Genomic DNA, 19516 nt, shown 5'->3' with positions numbered 1-19516 from the left:
TTAAGCAACTTCAGAACTCTGGAGTTCTCGGTACTCTTGGTTGTTTGCTTGCAGGCACATCAAGCCTATGATGTTGCTTAGTTGGGTAGTGAAATGTAATGAAATGTCTGCAAGCAAAGAGTTACAGACATTTCTTTCTACTGGAAGGTCAGAACTGGTTAGTAGTTGGCTGGGAGACCACCAGAAGATTAGGCTGGAAAATTAAAAAATAGGCAAACTACTCTTTATTTCAAAAAAAAAACCCTTTTTTAATCTCCTAGGTTGCTAAACAGTTACAGCCTTCAGTTATATGGATTGGAGACACAGAAAAAACATTCTACAGAAAAGTACCTAAAACTGAAAAAGAGGTAAATCCTTTTTTATATATGGTACAAGCAAACAGGCAGCATAGCATATAATTGGTAGATTTTCATTCATTCATTTACTTATTTATTTGTTTATGGTTTTGGAACACACAACATCAATTAGTCATAAATCTATTGCATGGTAATTATATAATAATAAATGCAAACAGGATTATGTTTATTGTTAGAAATATATATTCTTGTTGAAGAAATGTAAATAATTTCTGATTAACACATAATTTTAACTAGGCACAATAAAAACAAGACCAAATCAATGTTAACAGCAAATAAGAAGTCAAAGCAAATTTAAATTGATCACATGTTTAAATAGAATTAATTACAATTCCTGAAAAGTCTGGCATTATTAATTTTGCAACACTGTGCTATGATCAAATTTTAAAATTAATCATTGAATCATAATGAGTAAAAAAAGGAATTTAGACTTGATTATTCTTATGTTTATAATATGTGAGTTCCCATTATGCAACTGTTTTATTATTTCTTATTTCTCTTAATCTATTTTTAATTCATATTTGTGATAAACTATTTGCCAATCAGTAGTCTACTAATCAAAAGGTAGTCTTGATCCAAAGTATTACCATTTGCTCTAAATTTAAGAAATTATTTTAAAAAGTTCCAGGGTTTAATACCTAAAGAATCATACTTTGTAAAATGACAGAAATGTTTAAACTGGCTATGATGTGATTGCTGCCCTCTGCTGACTAAAATGTTTGCCACACTGATAAACATTGTTAAGTTTCTTTACAATCTGTGTGTTTTTGTAACAGTATATATTGATGTTTGATATATTTTGTAAATCTTATATCCAAAACTGCAAAAGAAACTTAAGCTTATATTATGGCAGATGCTATACTTAAATGAACTATAATCCATCACTACATTTTTTTATTATTTACCTGCAGATTCATAGAATTCATAGATATCTCAAGGTATTTACTTTAGTTTAAAGTGCCTTTTGCAATTTTACATACAAAGGTTATAAAAGCAGAATACATAATAGATGACCACTAATATTTTTGGGTCCAATAGATGTTAATAAATGACAACTTTCAACATATATATGCAGCTGAATATAAATATATAAAAATTTAAATGCAAATACAGTTTATGTATAAATATATAGTAGAAGTTAAATCTGGAAGTTAAGATCTATTTTCTTTAGTTGTAATGCAGTATTGCTTCTTTCCACAACTCTGGCACTGCATCTTCCTGTAAAAGAAAATTCATCACTTTCTGAAGTGGTTGAAGAGGTTGATCCTCAAAACATTTATAATACAAAGTTGGTAATCCATTCTATAATACACAAATCTATGTGTCTGTATTACTAATTATATTGCTTAGCTTAATTTAAACAAATGACATTGATTTAATGTGTGTGAAATCTACCACTGCATATTTCTTTTGTTACTGTGAAGTCAAGTAAGTTTGTTTTGGAATGGATAGCTCCAAATAAAAATCCTATATATCATGCTTGATCAAATTTAAGATTGCTTATATTTGTGTTTGTTCTGGAAGATGGAACCTAAACGTTTGAAAAAACAACTTCCCAAAATTTTGAAAACTCTAAAAACTGAAGATCGAATTTTAATCATTGGAACCACTAACAGGCCATTTGATGCAGACATCAAACCATTTTGCAAAGTTTATAAGAAAATAATTTTGGTGCCGCGGCCGGACTATGCTTCAAGATTTGGCAAGTACATGAAAATAGAACTAGTTTTTGCAAAACTACCTTAAAATTTTAAAAAGTATTTATGCATTAAGTTTGTTACTTGGAAATTCAATACTGAATCTCAGAATCATACATTCATTTATACACACACACACACACACACACACACACACACATATATATATATATATATCGTCTAAGTTACCAGTAAAAAACGTGAACACCAGGAATATTATAAACTAAAAAAGGTTAATAACATCACCAATCACCAAGCTTTCATCAGAGACTTCTGACATCGTCAGGGTTAATGCTGGTCTATGGGAGAGTTCCTTTATAGGCAAACCGCCATTTGCACGCGGCTCCTGGACCTCGTCACAGGTCCTAATTCGTTTGACTGCGTTCTAATTATGGCTTTCGCATCGATGGCTCCTCTTTTCTTGCCTCCCCTGCCTGTGTGTATGCTACTGCTCACTTCTGCCCCACATGGTCCTGGGTTGGGGAAGTTCTCTCCCCCCTTTTTTTGGCTGGTCAAGTCCTCCGTATCTCTGAGCTTTTCCCTCCTTTCATGCTCCCTCTGCCCTCGCCCCAGCTGTCCTGTTGCAATGCATTCTCTACCCCCTTCCTCCTTCCCCTGCTCCTTACTCACTTTCAGTTGTCATCCCTTATCCTGTGGAGCTGTATCCTCAACCTTTCCCCCTGTCCCGTACTTCCCACTCCCCCCCCCCTTTGTCTGCGCAGTCCCCATTCCTGGGGTTGCTATATCGCCTGGCATCTGCCTCCTCCCTGTGCCCATTTCTGGTGCTCTCGATCTCTGCTCCAAATTGGGTGCCACGAACGCCTTCCTCCTCGCTAGCCCCCTGTCCACCCTCCTTTTTTGGGGTTGTGTACCTAGCTCCTTCGTTCCTTGCCCTCCATCAACCTGATGGTCCTTTCTATAACTTCCACCCCATTCAGCCTCTGTTTTCTTTTCCCCCCCGTTCTTAGTGTTCTCAACCTCCGTATCTTCCCGAGCGTTTCAAGTGACGCTCCGTTGTTTCCGCCGGTGGGCCATCAATGTGGGGCAGGCTGGTGTGGCCATCCTCCTTTCCGGGTATGGCTGGATCATCACCGCTCTGGGTTGGTCTTTCACGTCGTTCTTAGTCCAATTCTTTTTCTGCGCTCCATCGTCCACGGTGGAGCCCCAAGTGCCGTCAATTGGGCAATCCGAAGTCTCATTGGAAAGTGTGAATCCTCTCAGCAGCTGCAGGGGGCACGGAGGGATCTCCAGCCACTGGTCGCCACCCTTCCATCTCTGGCAGTTCCCTTGCCCTCCAGGAGCATGTGCACATCCCCGAGACCCCCGGGATGGGGGTCTCCTTGGCCGTGGGTTAGTTTCCACCTGGATATTTGTAGGGGGTGTCCTTCCCCCTGGGAGTTCCGGGGGGGTTGGGGGTAATCCCCCATTCACTGGCTGCCCTTCTTTCATCGCGCAATCATTCCCTTGCTGTTTGGGAGCGAGTGCATGCTCTCGGGGTGGGGGAGCCCCTTGATTGTTGGTTACCTCCCTGGCTGTTCATAGGCCGTTTTTTGGGGGAGGGGTTCACCCCCTCCGTGGTTTCCTCCCTAGGGATGCACGGTATCACCCCAGGGCACCTCCATAGGGGTGGGCGATCACATGTGCTCCATGCCCTTAATGTCAGATGTGCTGGACACAGGTCAACATTCCGGTTAATAGAGTCTCTGTCTAAGAGCCAGGCTTCCTTAAGTAGCCGGCCCCCTTTCGTGTTGTCGCTGGCCAGAATGCGTACGTTGTCAAAATCAAAACAATGCCCAGACTCCGCCATATGCACCCAGACCTGGGAGTACTGTTACCCCCTTTTTACGGCTAATTTATGTTTGTGGACCCTCATCTTCACTCTTTTAGAGGTTTCTCCCACGTAATTGCTGGAGCAATCTTTGCAATTGATCCTGTACACAATCGCTGATTTTTCAGTGTTGGGGAGGAGGTCCTTGGGTCGCATCACTTTGGACCGTAATGTTTGATCGGATCTATGGGCCACCTTCACCTTGTGAGGTGCTAGCAGCCTGGCCGTCACCTCAGAGACATTGTTGATGTAGGGGAGGGTAGCACGGGTCGTCTGTGATGGGAGTTCCTCTATCTGTGGGTTCTCCCGGGGTTTGGGTGGTATACTATAGCGCCTGACAAACTTAGTTGGGTAGCCGTTGCGTCTACATATGCGGAAGAGGTGGTTTCTTTCTTCCCTTTTAGCTTTGGCCATGCTGCAATGGGAGCCTACCCATCTAAATAGTGTTCTTATATAGCTAACTTTGTGGGCTACAGGATGGTTACTTGCCTAATGTAGGATTCTGTCCGTATGCGTGGGTTTTCGGTATACCCTCGTGCTCAGGGTTCTGTCTGGTTGGCGGTAGACCAATACGTCCAAGAACGCCAACCTCCCCTGGCTCTCCTCCTCCGTGAATTGAATATCGGGGCATACTGAATTGAGTATCCCCACGAAGCTAGCCTTTTGACTCCTTTTGATGACTACAAATGTGTCATCAACGTAGTGGGCCCAGAACTTAGGCTGGTGCTGGGCCATCGCCACGTGCTCTTACTGTTGCAACACAGCCTCCACTATGACGCTAGAGATCGGGGACCCCATGGGTGTTCCTTTGACCTGCTCAAACATGGTGTCCCGGAACGTGAAAAAGGTTTTCAGACACACCTCCAGAAGCCTCACCAGATCATCAGTTTGGAGGGAGTCCTGTTGCTGTCCCGGGTCCTTCTGTTTCAGAAGGAACTCTCCCATAGACCAGCATTAACCCTGACGATGTCAGGAGTCTCTGACGAAAGCTTGGTGATTGGTGATGGTATTAAACTTTTTTAGTTTATAATATTCCTGGTGTTCACATTTTTTACTGGTTACTTAGAAGATGAATTTACCCAGGGTATATATATATATATATCTATCTATATCTATCTATATCTATCTATATCTATATATATATAGATATAGATATATAGATATATCTATCTATCTATCTATCTATCTATCTATCTATCTATCTATCTATCTATCTATATGGTACAAATAAAATGTACCATATATAAATGTACCAAAGACGAACACAGAAGAGGGGAGTGAGAACGCGGGGAATCAGAATGCAGAGATCTGGAGACCTGGTGTCCGCCTGAATACCGTTCCTATCAGCAATGGGGAAGAGCGTGCGATAGGAGGAGGGATGAATTGAGAGACGGGGTAAGCACCCGATCACGCAGCAAACAAATGGAACGGTGGAGAACTGTCGACACGAAGATTGCCAGGACAGAGGAGGAGGGCATAGACCCCCAAATATGTAACACCCGTATGAAAGTTACTCATGACAGTGGAAGAGTGAGAAGAAAGGGTGTGGAGCAGGGATTGGGAAAAGCGTGTGTGGGGGGGAGCGTCGGTGAGCCCAGGGAAGCTTGTAACACTGATAGAGGAGAAACAGATGCCCCCAGGGTGGAGAATGAAAACAAAAAGGGGAGGAGGGTCAGTGATATGGAAGGAAATAAGGATAAAGGGGTGGTGGAGGAGATGAATACCAGTAATGAGATAGTGGAAGGAATGATCCGGAAGAACCATAGAAGGAAGCGTAAGGAGAGTAATAAAGAAACATCTGGAACACTAATTAACCGGCCGGGACCGGTGACGCGGTCCATGAGCCGGGTGCAGATGCCGGCAAAACCCATTTAAGTCATCATTGTTTACTGGCTCCTTAGCCCTGATGATGTTTGGAGTTTCCAAACGAAAGCTTGGCAGCTTTTAGTAAAGTATATTTTTATATTTATACTCTCCTAGTGTTCGTATTTTATTTGTACCATAGACATGCCCAGGAGTCGTATTTTTATGCAAATTTTCCAGCATATATATATATCGACGAAGTCCCATTCATCATCTTCAGGCTGGTGTTTTCAGCTTCACTGCTCGAAGCACGAAGCTGAAAACACCAGCCTGAAGATGACGAATGGGACTTCGTCGAAACGTCGCCAAGACACTTCCAATTTTACGCGGGAGAAAACCCGAACAACCAAAGACCTACATACAAACACCCGTGAAAACCTCAGAAAACAAATATATATATATATATATATATATATATATATATATATACACACACACACACACACACACATACATACATACACATAATCCATGAGTAATAATATTATAAATATGAACTCTAGGTATTTTCATGTTTAAAATAAAATGAGCACCAAGTTAGTTAAAACTATAAAAGTTTAATTTAAAAACGCCAAGCTTTCGCCGTCACCTGCCGGCATCATCAGGGCTTAAAACGCCAGAGAGTGGGAGAGTCTCTTATAAGCAAGCCAGAGTCTGCACCTGGCTCCTTGATCTCGTTATCGGACCTAATTGGATAGATTGTACTCTGGTGATCCGTTTCTTCCTGCACCCCTTATCTACGTGTATGTCCTCATTTGCCTTCTTTTCCTTGGATTCTAGGGTGGATGGGGCAACCTCCCTATCTCCCTGGTTGCCCCCCTCCTTTGATCCATTCTCTCCCTCAGGTTTGTATGGTGGTTTGCATTTCCCTTTCCTCTTTTTCCAATCCACATCCATGTAGATATTCTCTCTATGAGTGCTTTCCCTTTCTTCCCTAACGCCTCCCCCTCGTGCCCAGTTGTTACTAAGATGGTCATGTGTAACATTCTGGGCTGCCTGGGTTACAGCAGTAAATTGGAGTAGTTCGGTAAGCTGTTTATCCATGTGATAAGTCTCGTAAGTATGGTCATGCATAATCATCATGCCCCTCCCCCCCTTTTTTTGTCTTCTGCATCCTTCCTCCACACGTTACAATCGGGATCACCGAAGCGGAGGGAGGTGGGATTATGGTCTCCTCGAACGTCGTGACGTTCCTCTTCTGCTCCCCTCCTGCCTCCAATGCTTCTCGTTCTTGCATGCGTGTGGTACAAGTCTTTAGAGTCAATGGGTGCTGCCGATACGGGGTGCGGTAAGATGATTTCACAAGCCCCACCCCCCCACGTGTTCTTCTGTCTGGGTTCACTCTTCTCCCTGCTCCTCGGGATATCCATCCACTCATCATTACACTCAGCACTGTATGCTCCATGTGTTCCCGATTCAGTTGGTGTTGCTGGTCGGGGGAGTCGTCCCGTCTTCTTTGGATCGGTCAGCTGCTTTCTCTCAAGCTGTAAGTGAGGTGTCAATCCTGATAATCTCCTCCCATCTCCATCTGCAATGTTTTCCTGCGCACCAATTGGGATGTCCCCGGTGTCCATAATACGGGGATTCTGGGCTTTGATTTTCACCGCCCTCCTAGCCTTTTGGAAGCACGTCAGTACTGTGGGGGTGGTGGGGGTTTTCGGATGTTGCTCTTTCCCCTCTAGGTTATCCACAATTTGTCGGGGGATTGGCATATCTTCCTTGGTTTCTCTACTGAACATGCCAAATGTGCCGAGCAGAGGTCAATGTGCCGGTTAATGGAGTCACTATTGGAGAGCCATGCTTCTTTGAGCAGCCGGCCTCCCTTTGTATTGTCACTTGCCAAGATGCATACCTCGTTAAAATTAAAGCGGTGGCCCAATTCCGCCATATGTACCCATATCTGGGAGTGCTGCTCGCCCCTTTTCACTGCCAGTTTGTGTTCATGGACCCTGGTCTTCACTCGTTTGGAAGTCTCCTCAACATAGTTGCATGGGCAGTCCATATAATCAATCTTATATATGGCTGCCGACCTTTCCATGCTAGGGAACGGGTCCTTGGGGCGCATAATAGCGGCACATAGCGTTTGATTGGGTCTGTGTGCTACTTTTATGTTATATGGCGCTAGGATTCTTGCTGTTGCCTCTGAGACATTGCAGATATAGGGGAGGATGACACGTGTTGTCTGTGGCACTGGTTCGTCAGGTGGTGGGTTACTCCGGGATTCAGATGGTATACTATGCCGATTGATGAATCTTACCAGGTACCCATTGCGCTTGCATATCTGGAAAAGGTGGTTTCTTTCCTCCTTCTTTGCTCTGGCAGTGCTGCAATGTGACTCTACTCATTTGAATAAGGTTCTAACACAACTGACTTTATGGGCTGTCGGATGGTTACTCTCATAATGGAGAACCCTATCCGTACAAGTTGCCTTTCGGTATACCCTGGTGGTCAGAGATCCATCCAGTTGGCGTTGAACTAATACATCTAAGAATGCCAACGAGCCCTGATTTTCTTCCTCCATGGTGAATTGGATGTCTGGGTATACCGAATTCAAAATGCCCATAAAGTCAGTCTTGTGCTGCTTCTTGATGACTACAAACGTGCTGTCCACATAGCGGGCCCCAAATTTTGGTTGGTACTGGGCCATCGCTATGTGTTCTAACCGTTGGAGCACCACCTCTGCTATTATACTGGAGATCGGAGACCCCATTGGTGTTCCCTTAATTTGTTCGAATATAGTGCCCTGAAAGGTGAAGTAAGTCTTTAAACAGACTCCCACCAGTTTTATAAGATCTTCCGTCTGGAGGGAGTCCTGATGTTGTTCCGGGTTTCTTTGGTCCAATCGGTCTCTTAGGACCGTGACCGCAAGGTCTTACGGGATGGAAGTAAACAAGGAAACCACATCAGAAGAAACCATAAGTTCGTCTTCCTCCACCCTCAGGGCTCCAATTTTATTTAAGAATTCGTCTGCCGATCTCACAGTGGTGTTACTATTGTTGGCCAGGTGGCTGATGCGTACGCTCAGCCACTTGGCCAATTCAGAGGTAGGGGTGCCCCTAAACATGACAATAGGACGGAGGGGGACGTTGGGTTTGTGTATCTTGGGTAGCCCATAGAACCTGGCAAGAGCTGAGTCACCAGGACGTACCCTTCTCAACACGTCTTCACCCATCCTCCTATTCCATTTTAAGTCATCAAGAAGCTTGTTGGTATGGTTCCTGAGTGTAGTTGTGGGGTCTTTATTAACTACCTTATATGCAGTACTGTCATTGAGCAATTCCAGCGCCTTATTAATATACACCACCTTGTCCATGACAACAGTTGCCCTCCCCTTATCTGCCGGAAGTATGACAATAGTGTCATCTTTTTTAAGTTGGCTCAGGGCTTCCCTTTCACTCCCAGATAATGTTTGGTAGCGTCTGTGGTTCATTATAAGGCCTGATGATGCCGGCAGGTGACAGCGAAAGCTTGACGTTTTTAAATTAAACTTTTATAGTTTTAACTACCTTGGTGCTCATTTTATTTTATATATATATATATATATATATATATATATATATATTATATATATATATATATATACACACCCATACATACATACATACATACACCACACACACACACACATACATATACATATACACACACACATACATACATACACACATACGTGCATACACACACAGTGGGCAAAAAAGTATTTAGTCAGCCACCAATTGTGCAAGTTCTCCCACTTGTCTGGATTTGTTTTCTCATTTTGTCTCTCATAGTTGAGGTCTACCTATGATGACAATTACAGGCCTCTCTCATCTTTTTAAGTGGGAGAACTTGCACAATTGGTGGCTGACTCAATACTTTTTTGCCCCACTGTGTATGTATGTATGTATATAAATACATATATATATATATATATTTAGGTTTTGCTAACAAAGAATAAAGAGAGAATGGTATAGCTATTTCGAGTTCCTTTAACTCTCATCAGCCAAACTTACTCTTCTGAGATTCGAACCTGGGCTATCTGCATGTTAGGCAGATGTTATAACCTCTAAGCCACGGGTTCTCTCCCACTCTGTTAGCTATCAGTCTTGTGTTGCTTCTTGACGACTACAAACGTGGGCGGGCCCAAAACTTAGGTTGGTATTGGGCCATCGCTATGTGTTCTAAACGTTGGAGCACCACCTCTGCTATTACGCTGGAGATCGGCGACCCCATTGGAGTTCCCTTGATCTGTTCAAATATGGTGCCCTGAAAGGTGAAGTAGGTGTTTAAGCAGACTCCCATCAATTTTATAAGGTCTTCTGTCTGGAGGGAGTTCTGATGTTGTTCCTGGTCTCCTTGATTCAACCGGTCTCTTAAAGCTGTAATTGCAAGTTCTTGCGGGATAGAAGTAAATAAAGAGACCACATCAAAGGAGACCATGAGTTCATTTTCCTCCACCCTCAGGGCCCTAATTTTATTGAGGAACTCATCTGCCGATCTCACAGTGGTATTACTATTACTGGTCAAGTGGCAGATACGTACGCTCAGCCACTTGGCTCAGCTATGTGGACGACACGTTTGTAGTCGTCAAGAAGCAACACAAGACTGACTTTATGGGCATTTTGAATTCGGTATACCCAGACATCCAGTTCACCATGGAGGAAGAAAATCAGGGCACATTAGCATTCTTGGATGTACTGGTGCAGCGCCAACTGGATGGATGCCTGAGGGTATACCGAAAATCAACATGTACGGATAGGATTCTCCATTTTGAGAGCAACCATCCAACAGCCCATAAAGCCAGCTGTGTTAAAACCCTATTTAAACGTGTGGAATCACATTGCAGCACTGCCAAAGCAAAGAGGGAGGAGAGAAACCATCTTTTCCAAATATGTAAGCGCAACGGGTATCCGGCAAAATTTGTTAACCGGTTCAATAAATCATCTGAACCCCGGAATAACCCTGCACCCCAAGAACCCACACCCCAGACAACCACACGAGTTACCCTCCCCTATATCCATAATATCTCAGAGGCTACAGCGAGAATCTTGGCACCATACAACATACAAGTAGCGCACAAACCAAACCAAACGCTACGAGCAGCCATCATGCGCCCTAAGGACCCGCTCCCCAGCATGGAAAGATCGGCAGTCATATACAAGATTGATTGTATGGACTGCCCATGTAACTATGTTGGGGAGACTGCCAAACGGGTAAAGACCAGGGTCCACGAGCATAAATTGGCAGTAAGAAGGGGGGACCAATATTCCCAGATATGGGCTCACATGGCAGAATTGGGCCATAGATTCAATTTCAGTGAAGTTAGCGTGCTGGCAAGTGACAATACCAAGGGAGGCCGCCTACTTAGGGAGGCGTGGCTCTCTAATAACAGCTCTATTAATCGGCATGTTGACCTGTGTCCAGCATATATGGCGTTAAGATCGTGGAGTGTGACTAACCAGCTGGCCCATTACCGACGACCTAATAACAACCCTGATAATATCAAGGAGAATATGCCAACCCCCCAACTGATTCGGTGTAGGCCAGATAAGGAAGAACAATTATGGAGCATTCCTACCACTCTTACAACACCAGCACGGATCCAAAGGAACAGCAGAATGAATCTGGCAGCCTGCCTGCGCCTGGAAAGAAGCGAGGCAACCGATCTGGAGAGGAGGAGACGACCCCTCCACTCAGCTGAGACGGCCGGATTGAGGATGTGTGAAGTGCGGAGTGAAGCCAGCGACGGACTCACGGACGCTTTAGAGAGTAGGGGGAGAGGTGAATTGGGATGGGAAAATGAGCAAGAGGGTGGCATTTACGAGACCGAACTGTTGCGCCTTCCACCCATAGACTCCGAAGACCCCCACGATGCGCACATGGGCACGAACGACGTTAGAAGGGAGAGGAGAGCGAAAGAGAAACACGGCAGCACTCGAGAAGATCGTAATTCCACTACCTCCCCCAGACCGAGCCTCCGAATTATAATGCGTGCGAAAGGAACACAGGAGGCTCAGGAAAGGGGGAGGAGGAGTAAGACGACTGAATGTAATTACAGTCAGGGGACCGCCCCCCCAGTAGACAAACAATCCATCAACCTGTCCCAGATCACCAGCATATCACAACCAACTCAGAACGACTTACAGGATTGCCCAGATGACAGTTGGATGGGAGGAGAAAATACTAAAGTTAAAAGAGAAGGCTATCGCAAAAAGAACAGCCAAGCGGAGGATGATTGGGAAAGGAAGGGGAGGTGTACATTACCACTCAAACCTGATGGGGAGGATGGGTTGAAGAACAGAGATAATTTGAACGGTAGGGGAGTCATCCCACCCATCCCAGAATCGAAAGAAAGGAGGAGAGATGACAACACACACGTAACTAAGAGGAATAGGAGGAAGCAAACCAATCAAGCGCAGTTGAATCAATTAGGCCCGGTGACGAGATCGAGGAGCCGGGCGCAGACTCTGACTTGCCTATAAAAAAAAAAAAAACTCTCACACTTTCTGGCGCTCTAGCCCTGATGATGCCGGCAGGGAAGGCGAAAGCTTGGCGCTTTTTAATTAAACTTTTATAGTTTTACTACCCTGGTGTTCATTTTATTTTTTGATATGAATACTCCCAGGGTTCATATTTTTAGCATATATATATATATATATATATATATATATATATATATATATATATATATATATAAAATATTAAAAATAAAAGCGTGATTCCTGGGTAAATTCATCTTCTAAGTAACCAGTAAATATATATAATGGAAAGCAAGAATGGCAGGCAGATTGGCAGGCGGGCGGGGGCGGGGGAAACTAGGGAAGGAAAGAGGGACAGGAATGAACCAGGTAAGACATGAACAGCAGGGAAATCGGCAGACCGAAGGGGGGAACAAACTACCGGAGAGAAGAGGATTGATAGGAAAGCATGATGAGATACAGGAACAGCAGGTAGACCGGCAAAACAGGAGGGGAGAAAATCTGGAGAAGGGAGAAGCGATAGGAGAAGATGATAGTAGGCAGGAATGTTATACATGTAGGCAGATCAGGAGAGGGGAGAAATTGGAGAAGGGAGGGATGACAGGAATGGAAGACAGGAGGCAGAAAAGGTGCACAGATCGGCAAGTCAGGAGAGGAGAAAAACTGGAGGAAAGAGATGAGATAGGAACTGACAATGGAACGCAAAAACAGCAGGCAGACCAGCAGTCTAACAGGGAAAATAAAAAGGAGGAACTCCGTGGCAAACTGGAGGAAGGAAGATGGATAACAATGGAGGAGGGTAAGCAGGAACAGCAGGTAGAGCAGCGTACCATGAGGGGAAGGATACTGAGAAGGGGAACATCGACAGGAATAGCTGATGTAAGCCAGGAGCGATATGTAGATCAACAAGTTGGAGAGTTGGAGAAGGGAGGGTTGACAGGAATAGATGATGCAGAGCAGGATTTGCAGATTAGAGATAGAGGAGAACTGGAGGAAGAAAGATTGATGGGAATGAACGATGGAAAGCAAGAATGGCAGGCAAATCAGCAAGCGGGGGGGGGGGGAAATTAGGGAAAGAAAGAGGGACAGGAATGAACCATGTAAAACATAAACAGCAGGGAGATTGGCAGACTGAAGGGGGAAACAAACTACTGGAGAGAAGAGGATTGACAGGAAGGCATGACGGGAAACAAGAACAGCAGGTAGACCGGCAGAACAGGAGGGGAGAAAATCTGGAGAAGGGAGGGGCGATAGGAGAGGGTGATAGTAGGCAGGGATGGTATACAAGTAGGCAGGTCAGGACAGATGAGGAATTGGACGATTGGCAAGTCAGGAGAGGAGAAAAATTGGAGGAGGGAGATGGAATAGGAACTGGCAATGGAATGCAAAAACGGCAGGCAGACCAGCAATCTAACATGGAAAATAAAAAGGAGGAACTCCGTGGCAGGACTCGTGTGATGCCAGATCAGAGGGGACAACTTACATTGAGTAGAGAGGAGGGATTGGAGGGTGTGTTGGTAATAACAGCGCAGAGAGGAGGAGGCAGCACAAGGGTAACAGAGCAGAAAAATGCAAAATTGGAGTGCAAGAAAGAGACAGCGGAACAGTTAAGGCAGTTACAGGCAATCAGGAAGAGTGGCCCCATCACGCGGACAATGAGCAGGCAGTTAGATCGGCAGGAGAATAAAACGAACTCCCCCATAGCCAACCCCCCATCCAATCAGAGCACAGCCAAGCTCCTAACCAATCAGAACACACCTCCATCCAATCAGAACACAGCCAAGCTCTCATCCAATCAGTTCATACCCCCACTGGCAGTTAAAAGGAAGAAACAACTACAATCACACATTGCTCCTAGAAGCACGAAGCCGAAAACACCAGCCTGAAGATGACGAATGAGACTTCATCGAAACGTCGCTAAGACACTTCCAATTTGATGTGGGAGAAAACCCGAATAACCAAAGACCTACATACAAACACCCACGAAAACCTCAGAAAATATGTGTGTATATATATATATGTATGTTTATATGTGTATGTGTGTATATATATATATATATATGTATGTGTATATGTGTATATGTGTATGTGTGTATATATATATATATTATGTGTGTGTGTGTGTGTGTGTGTGTGTGTGTGTGTATATAAATGGAATGAATAAAGCGCATTCACCAGGAGAGTTTAAAGTTAAAATACTTTAATTAAAGTATTTTACTATATTAAAAGGTTGCCAAGCTTTCGTTGGGAAAACTCCCCAACATCTTCAGGGCTGAGAGACCGTTTCTAACAAGGTGATTCAAACGGGGTCCATAGACGTCTGCGCGTGGTTCCTAGACTGTGCTAGCATTCCCTGCTGAACAGCTGATAGGTGGGAGGGGGAATCGGAGTAAAGATTTCTTCCGTCGTTCTCTCGAGCACTTTTGTTCACATTTCCGTCGACCTCAGGGGGTATTGTTAAAGTTATGTTCCGCCCTCTCCCGGCATTACTGGCTCTCGTTGCAGTGGGGGGATTTAGTTTGATGTCATTGTGTATCCTACCATGGAGGCGGGGCTTCATCGGCTGCAATTTAACATCTTTCCTCTGCTGCGTGCTCCCGTATTTATCTTCGCTCGCATGTACAAGCATCAACTGGATGTGGTATTTTTCAATGTTTGAATCATCCTCCTCCATCATGGTATCCCCCATGCTCATCTTCCCTCGTAGGTTAATATTCAAGTTAAATCCCCCCCATTTCTGTGAGCAAAAGTCTGTTGGTATTTGGGCAGATTCCCTGCTCATGTTACTTTCCCTTTTATCAAGCGAACAGGTCGTCATCACATGTTTTTTCTCCCCTCTCTGTATGGGATATCCACCTTTATTATTATTATGGGTAGTGCTAAATTTAGTGGTTCTATCCTCAAATTTCTTAAGCGCTCCAATGTCATTATTGTTGTTTTCTCCAATTAAAGGGGGTGTGGTTTCCCCTTGATATTGTTGGGAGGTTTCTGGGTAGTCTATTTTCACCATCATTATTGAATATATATATATATATATATATATATATATATATATATATATATATATATATATATATATATAAAAATAAACCGAGCTTTCGTTGGGAACTTCCAACATCGTCAGGGTTTGAAGTTAGACAATGGGAACAACTTATATAGAATTAACCAGCGTTAGCATCCGGCTCCTGGACCTCGTCATTGGTCCCAGCTGATTAGAGTGTATTCTGGATGTATTAGAGTGTATTCTACACTCTAATCAGCTGGGACCAATGACGAGGTCCAGGAGCCGGATGCTAACACTGGTTAATTCTATATTGTCTAATTCAAACCCTGACGATGTCGGAAGTTCCCAACGAAAGCTCGGTTTTTATTAAAATTTTTCCAGTTTAGATTTTCCTGGTGGTCTTGATTGATTTATTCTATGACATGGATATACCCAGGAATCGTGTTTTTACTGACATTATTAAATATATACATACATACATACATACATGTGTGTGTATGTATATGTGTATATATATGCAAACACACATACATACATACACATACATACATATACACATATAGACATGTACATATACATACATACATACATATACATATATTCATACATACATACATACATACATACATACATACATACATACATACATAACAGAATAATAGTTGAAAAGGACAATGGAGGTCTTCTAGTCCAACCCCCTGATCAAGCAGGAGACCCTATACCAGAGCTCCCCAACCTTTCTGGGTTGGTGGACTGGAGAGAAAAGGAAGAGCAAGGAAATGTGTGTGTGTGTGCATGCGCATGTGCAAATGGGTGCACAATGGCAGCGCTAGCACCCACATGCATGTGCAAACGGGCTGCATGCACCTGTGGTGGCGCTTTTGCACATGCACAAGCGGCTTGCTAGCACCTACACACGTGCACAAACGGGTGGTTAGCACCCATGTGATGCTGGCGGCAGCACTAGCGCCCCTGCACATGCACAAACCATTCCTGTGGCCTGATGGTCAACAGGCCACAGCCCATAGGTCGGAGACCCCTGCCCTATAACATTCCAGACTAATGGATGCCCAATCTTTTCTTAAAAGCCTCCAATGCTAGAGCACCCACAACTTCTGGAGGCAAGTCATTCCACTGATTACCATATTTTTCTGTGTATAAGAGGCTATTTTTTCCTGCAAACATCCTTTTCAAAAATCAGGTGAGTCTTGTACATGGAAAAATAATGGTAACCTCCACAGCCCAGGGCTTGCCACTAATGGGAGGGGGGAGGGGGCAAGATCTTCGGCCAACTGAACTTGCGGATTTGCCAGCTCAGCTGTTCGGCGCTCCGCCAAACAACTGATCGGTGCAGAGAGCGTCTTATACAAGGGTGCATCTTATAGTCAGAAAAATATGGTAATTTTTGTAACTATCAGGAAATTTCTTCATTTTCTGTACCATATGCTTAATAGTTTTAAATTTACACTGCAAATAGTTTCAACTTAGACTAGATCAAAAATGATAAACTATAATAAAAAGCATTTTGTTTATTATTTATTAGAGAAATGAATGCTTTTTCATGTCAGGTATATTTTAGTTGCAGAAACTATTTAAAAAATGATGCCATATGATCCCAAATGAGAATTTCTGCAGTCAGAGCAGACTTAAAACTATCACATACTACTGGGGTTATTTTGCAGAGAAAAGAAGCTTAATGTATCCTACTTTTTAAAATGGGTTTTAAAAGTGGGTTGATTCTGTATGAATCGCAGTTGACTGTCAAATCACTCTGACCTTCCTGAAAAATAAGCAGATATCAAAATTTTAATAGCTTTAAAATGAGGAGACTATTATAAAATCAAATAGTTAAAAATAATCTTTTGCATGTCATCTACTACTATGATTATTATTCAGTGAATTCAGCTTTCTAACTGTTGATTTCCTTGCTTTTATAATCATTTTAACAGTTTTATGGAAACACTTCATTCAGCAAAATGGAGGTCTTCTCTCCAAACAACTAAATATCAGTTGCTTGGCACAGGTTTCTGATGGTTATGCTCAGGGACCTATTCTCCGGGCAGTCCAAGCAGTCCTAACTGAAAGACGCCGAATGCAGCTGAGTAAGAAGCCACTGACTGCTGTTGAATTCCTAATGTGCCTAGCAAGACAGGATCCAGTGTACAAAGAAGAAGAAGAAACATTTAAGGTTAAGAGATTTTCCTTTTTTTCTTCTTCTATGGAGCAGTAAGTAGCATTCAGAACGTCGTGGCTTTTGCTTAATACATTCAGAAGTGTGTTTTCTAATGAATATATATGATCTGAAGAGAAACCAGACTATGTGGGAACCAGCAAGATATCTGAAAGATCTAACTTTTCTTAAGAGTAGAATAGCATTTTTAGAGCCAGACTTAATATCCTCCCCTCAGCACTCCTATAGGGCAGGTATGATAAAACTCCAATAGCTGAGTGAATATGTACATGTAGTAATGGGGAAGTTGAAGATATCTCACATGTCCTATTGTGCTGCAGGTTCTACAGCAGTGGTTCTTAACCTGTGGGTCGGGACCCCATTTGGGGTCAAACGACCATTTCACGGGGGTCGCCAAACAAGGCTGTCCGCCATTTTTTCCCCCTTTTCTTTGGCCACGCCCCTGGCACCCAGTGATGTATAAGTGGTTGGGAGTCACCACAACATGGGAAACTGTATTATGGGGTCGCGGCATTAGAAAGGTTGAGAACCACTGTTCTACAGGGACATCAGATCAACATACGTTCGCCCTGTGTTAGAGAGATTTCTAGGGAGGTAAGATAATTTCTATGTGAACCATCTATTTCAGGATTCAAATCCAGCCGCCACTCCTGCAATAGCAAAATGTTGTGCTGATGCAATAATAAGGAAAAGATATCTAAAAAACTAACGATCTTTATTCATAGTACTACTTTGCTAAGTTATTTTCCAATATTTTTTAGAGAATGTATTTATTTTAATGTTTAACTTTTGTGCTGGTCTATGACCGTAATAAAAATTGATTCTGATTCTATGAATCAGAATCAATTTCATCTGGTTCCAACATGATAGGTTATTAAACAGTGAGAAAGTCAGAATACAGAATAGAGTTAGAAGGGACCTTGGAGGTCTTTTACTTCAGCCCCCACTCAAGCAAGAGATCCTATACCATTCTGGACAAATGGCTATGCAATCTCTTCTTAACACCTCTAGTAATGGAGCATCCACAACTAAAGCAAGCTACTTCATTAATTGATAGTTCTAATTGACAGGATATTTCTCCTTATTCTAAGGAGATCTCTTCTTGATAAGTTTCCATCCGTTACATCTTATCCTGCCCTTGGGTGCTTTGGAGAATAGGTTGACCCCCTCTTCTCTGTGACAGCTTCTCAAATATTGGAAGATTGTTATCATGTCACCCCTACTCCTTCTCTTTGTTAGACAATACTTTCCCACTTTCCGTAACCATTCATTATATGTCTTAGCCTCCAGCTTGCTAATCATCTTGTTCTTCTCTGCACGCTTTCAACATCATTTTTGTATCATGGTAACTAAAATTGGATGTAGTATTCCAAGTGTGGTCTTAACAAAGCAGTATAAAGTGATGCAAAACACTTGACCTTGATACTATCCCCCTGTTGATGCAGCCTAGGACCTCATTGGCTTTTTTGGTATCTGCAGTATACTGCTGGCTCATATTTAAGTGTTTGTATACTAGGACATCTAAATCCCTCTCATAGTTACTGCTGTCAAACCAGATATCACCTATTCTATACCTGTACATTTGGTTTTCTTGCCTAAGTATACAACTTTACATTTCTCACCACTGACTTGCATTTTGTTGGGATAGTGCCCAATGCAAGTCTATCAAAATCCTTCTGGATCTTGAGGTTGTCTTCTAAATTATTGGTTATTCCCACCATCTTGATGTTGTCTGCAAATTTGATGGGATCCTCTTCTATCCCCTCATCTAAATCATTTATGAAGATGTTGAAGAATACTGGGCCTAAGACAGAACCTTGGATTCAGTTCCATTGAGGACTACATGTTTAGTCTATTTAATCAGCCAGTTATGAATTCATCTGGTGATGATGAGGTCTATCCCATATTTTTCTATCTTACCAAGAACTAGGTTATGGTCTATTTGGTGAAATGTCTTACTGAGGTTCAAGTATACTATGTCCACAGTATTTCCCTGGTCCAATAATTTACTCACTTTGTCAAAAAATGCAATAAGGATGGTTTGACATGATCTGTTTGTTTATATATAACAAGTTTTATTACTTTTCCATTTTTACAAACCTTCAGGTATTCAAGGAAG

The 19516-nt window shown here is 42.9% G+C and overlaps 1 protein-coding gene across 11 annotated transcripts in view; it reads left to right on the top strand.

Annotated features, from left to right (window-relative positions):
- The window catches only part of IQCA1 (IQ motif containing with AAA domain 1), a 230963-nt gene that overhangs the window by 185905 nt on the left and 25542 nt on the right, over window positions 1–19516 (top strand). For 5 of the 11 annotated variants that reach the window (XM_039326226.1, XM_039326229.1, XM_039326228.1 and 2 more), the window contains 3 exons: window positions 261–347; window positions 1881–2058; window positions 17156–17394. The exons of 1 other annotated variant lie outside the window; for it this stretch is intronic. In XM_039326226.1, the coding sequence (XP_039182160.1) occupies window positions 261–347; window positions 1881–2058; window positions 17156–17394 (504 nt within the window). Of the gene's footprint in view, window positions 1–260; window positions 402–1880; window positions 2059–17155; window positions 17395–19516 lie in introns of those variants that run through there. 5 more of the 11 variants (XR_005554642.1, XR_005554640.1, XM_039326231.1 and 2 more) reach the window with 4 other exon arrangements.

The sequence above is a fragment of the Crotalus tigris genome, unplaced genomic scaffold (assembly GCF_016545835.1).
Source record: "Crotalus tigris isolate CLP2741 ecotype Arizona unplaced genomic scaffold, ASM1654583v1 scf7180000024340.7048381, whole genome shotgun sequence".
In the NCBI taxonomy this organism is placed as follows: Eukaryota; Metazoa; Chordata; class Lepidosauria; order Squamata; family Viperidae; genus Crotalus; species Crotalus tigris.
Note: the sequence above shows the minus strand (reverse complement) of the source record. Positions and strands in the feature narration are given on the sequence as shown.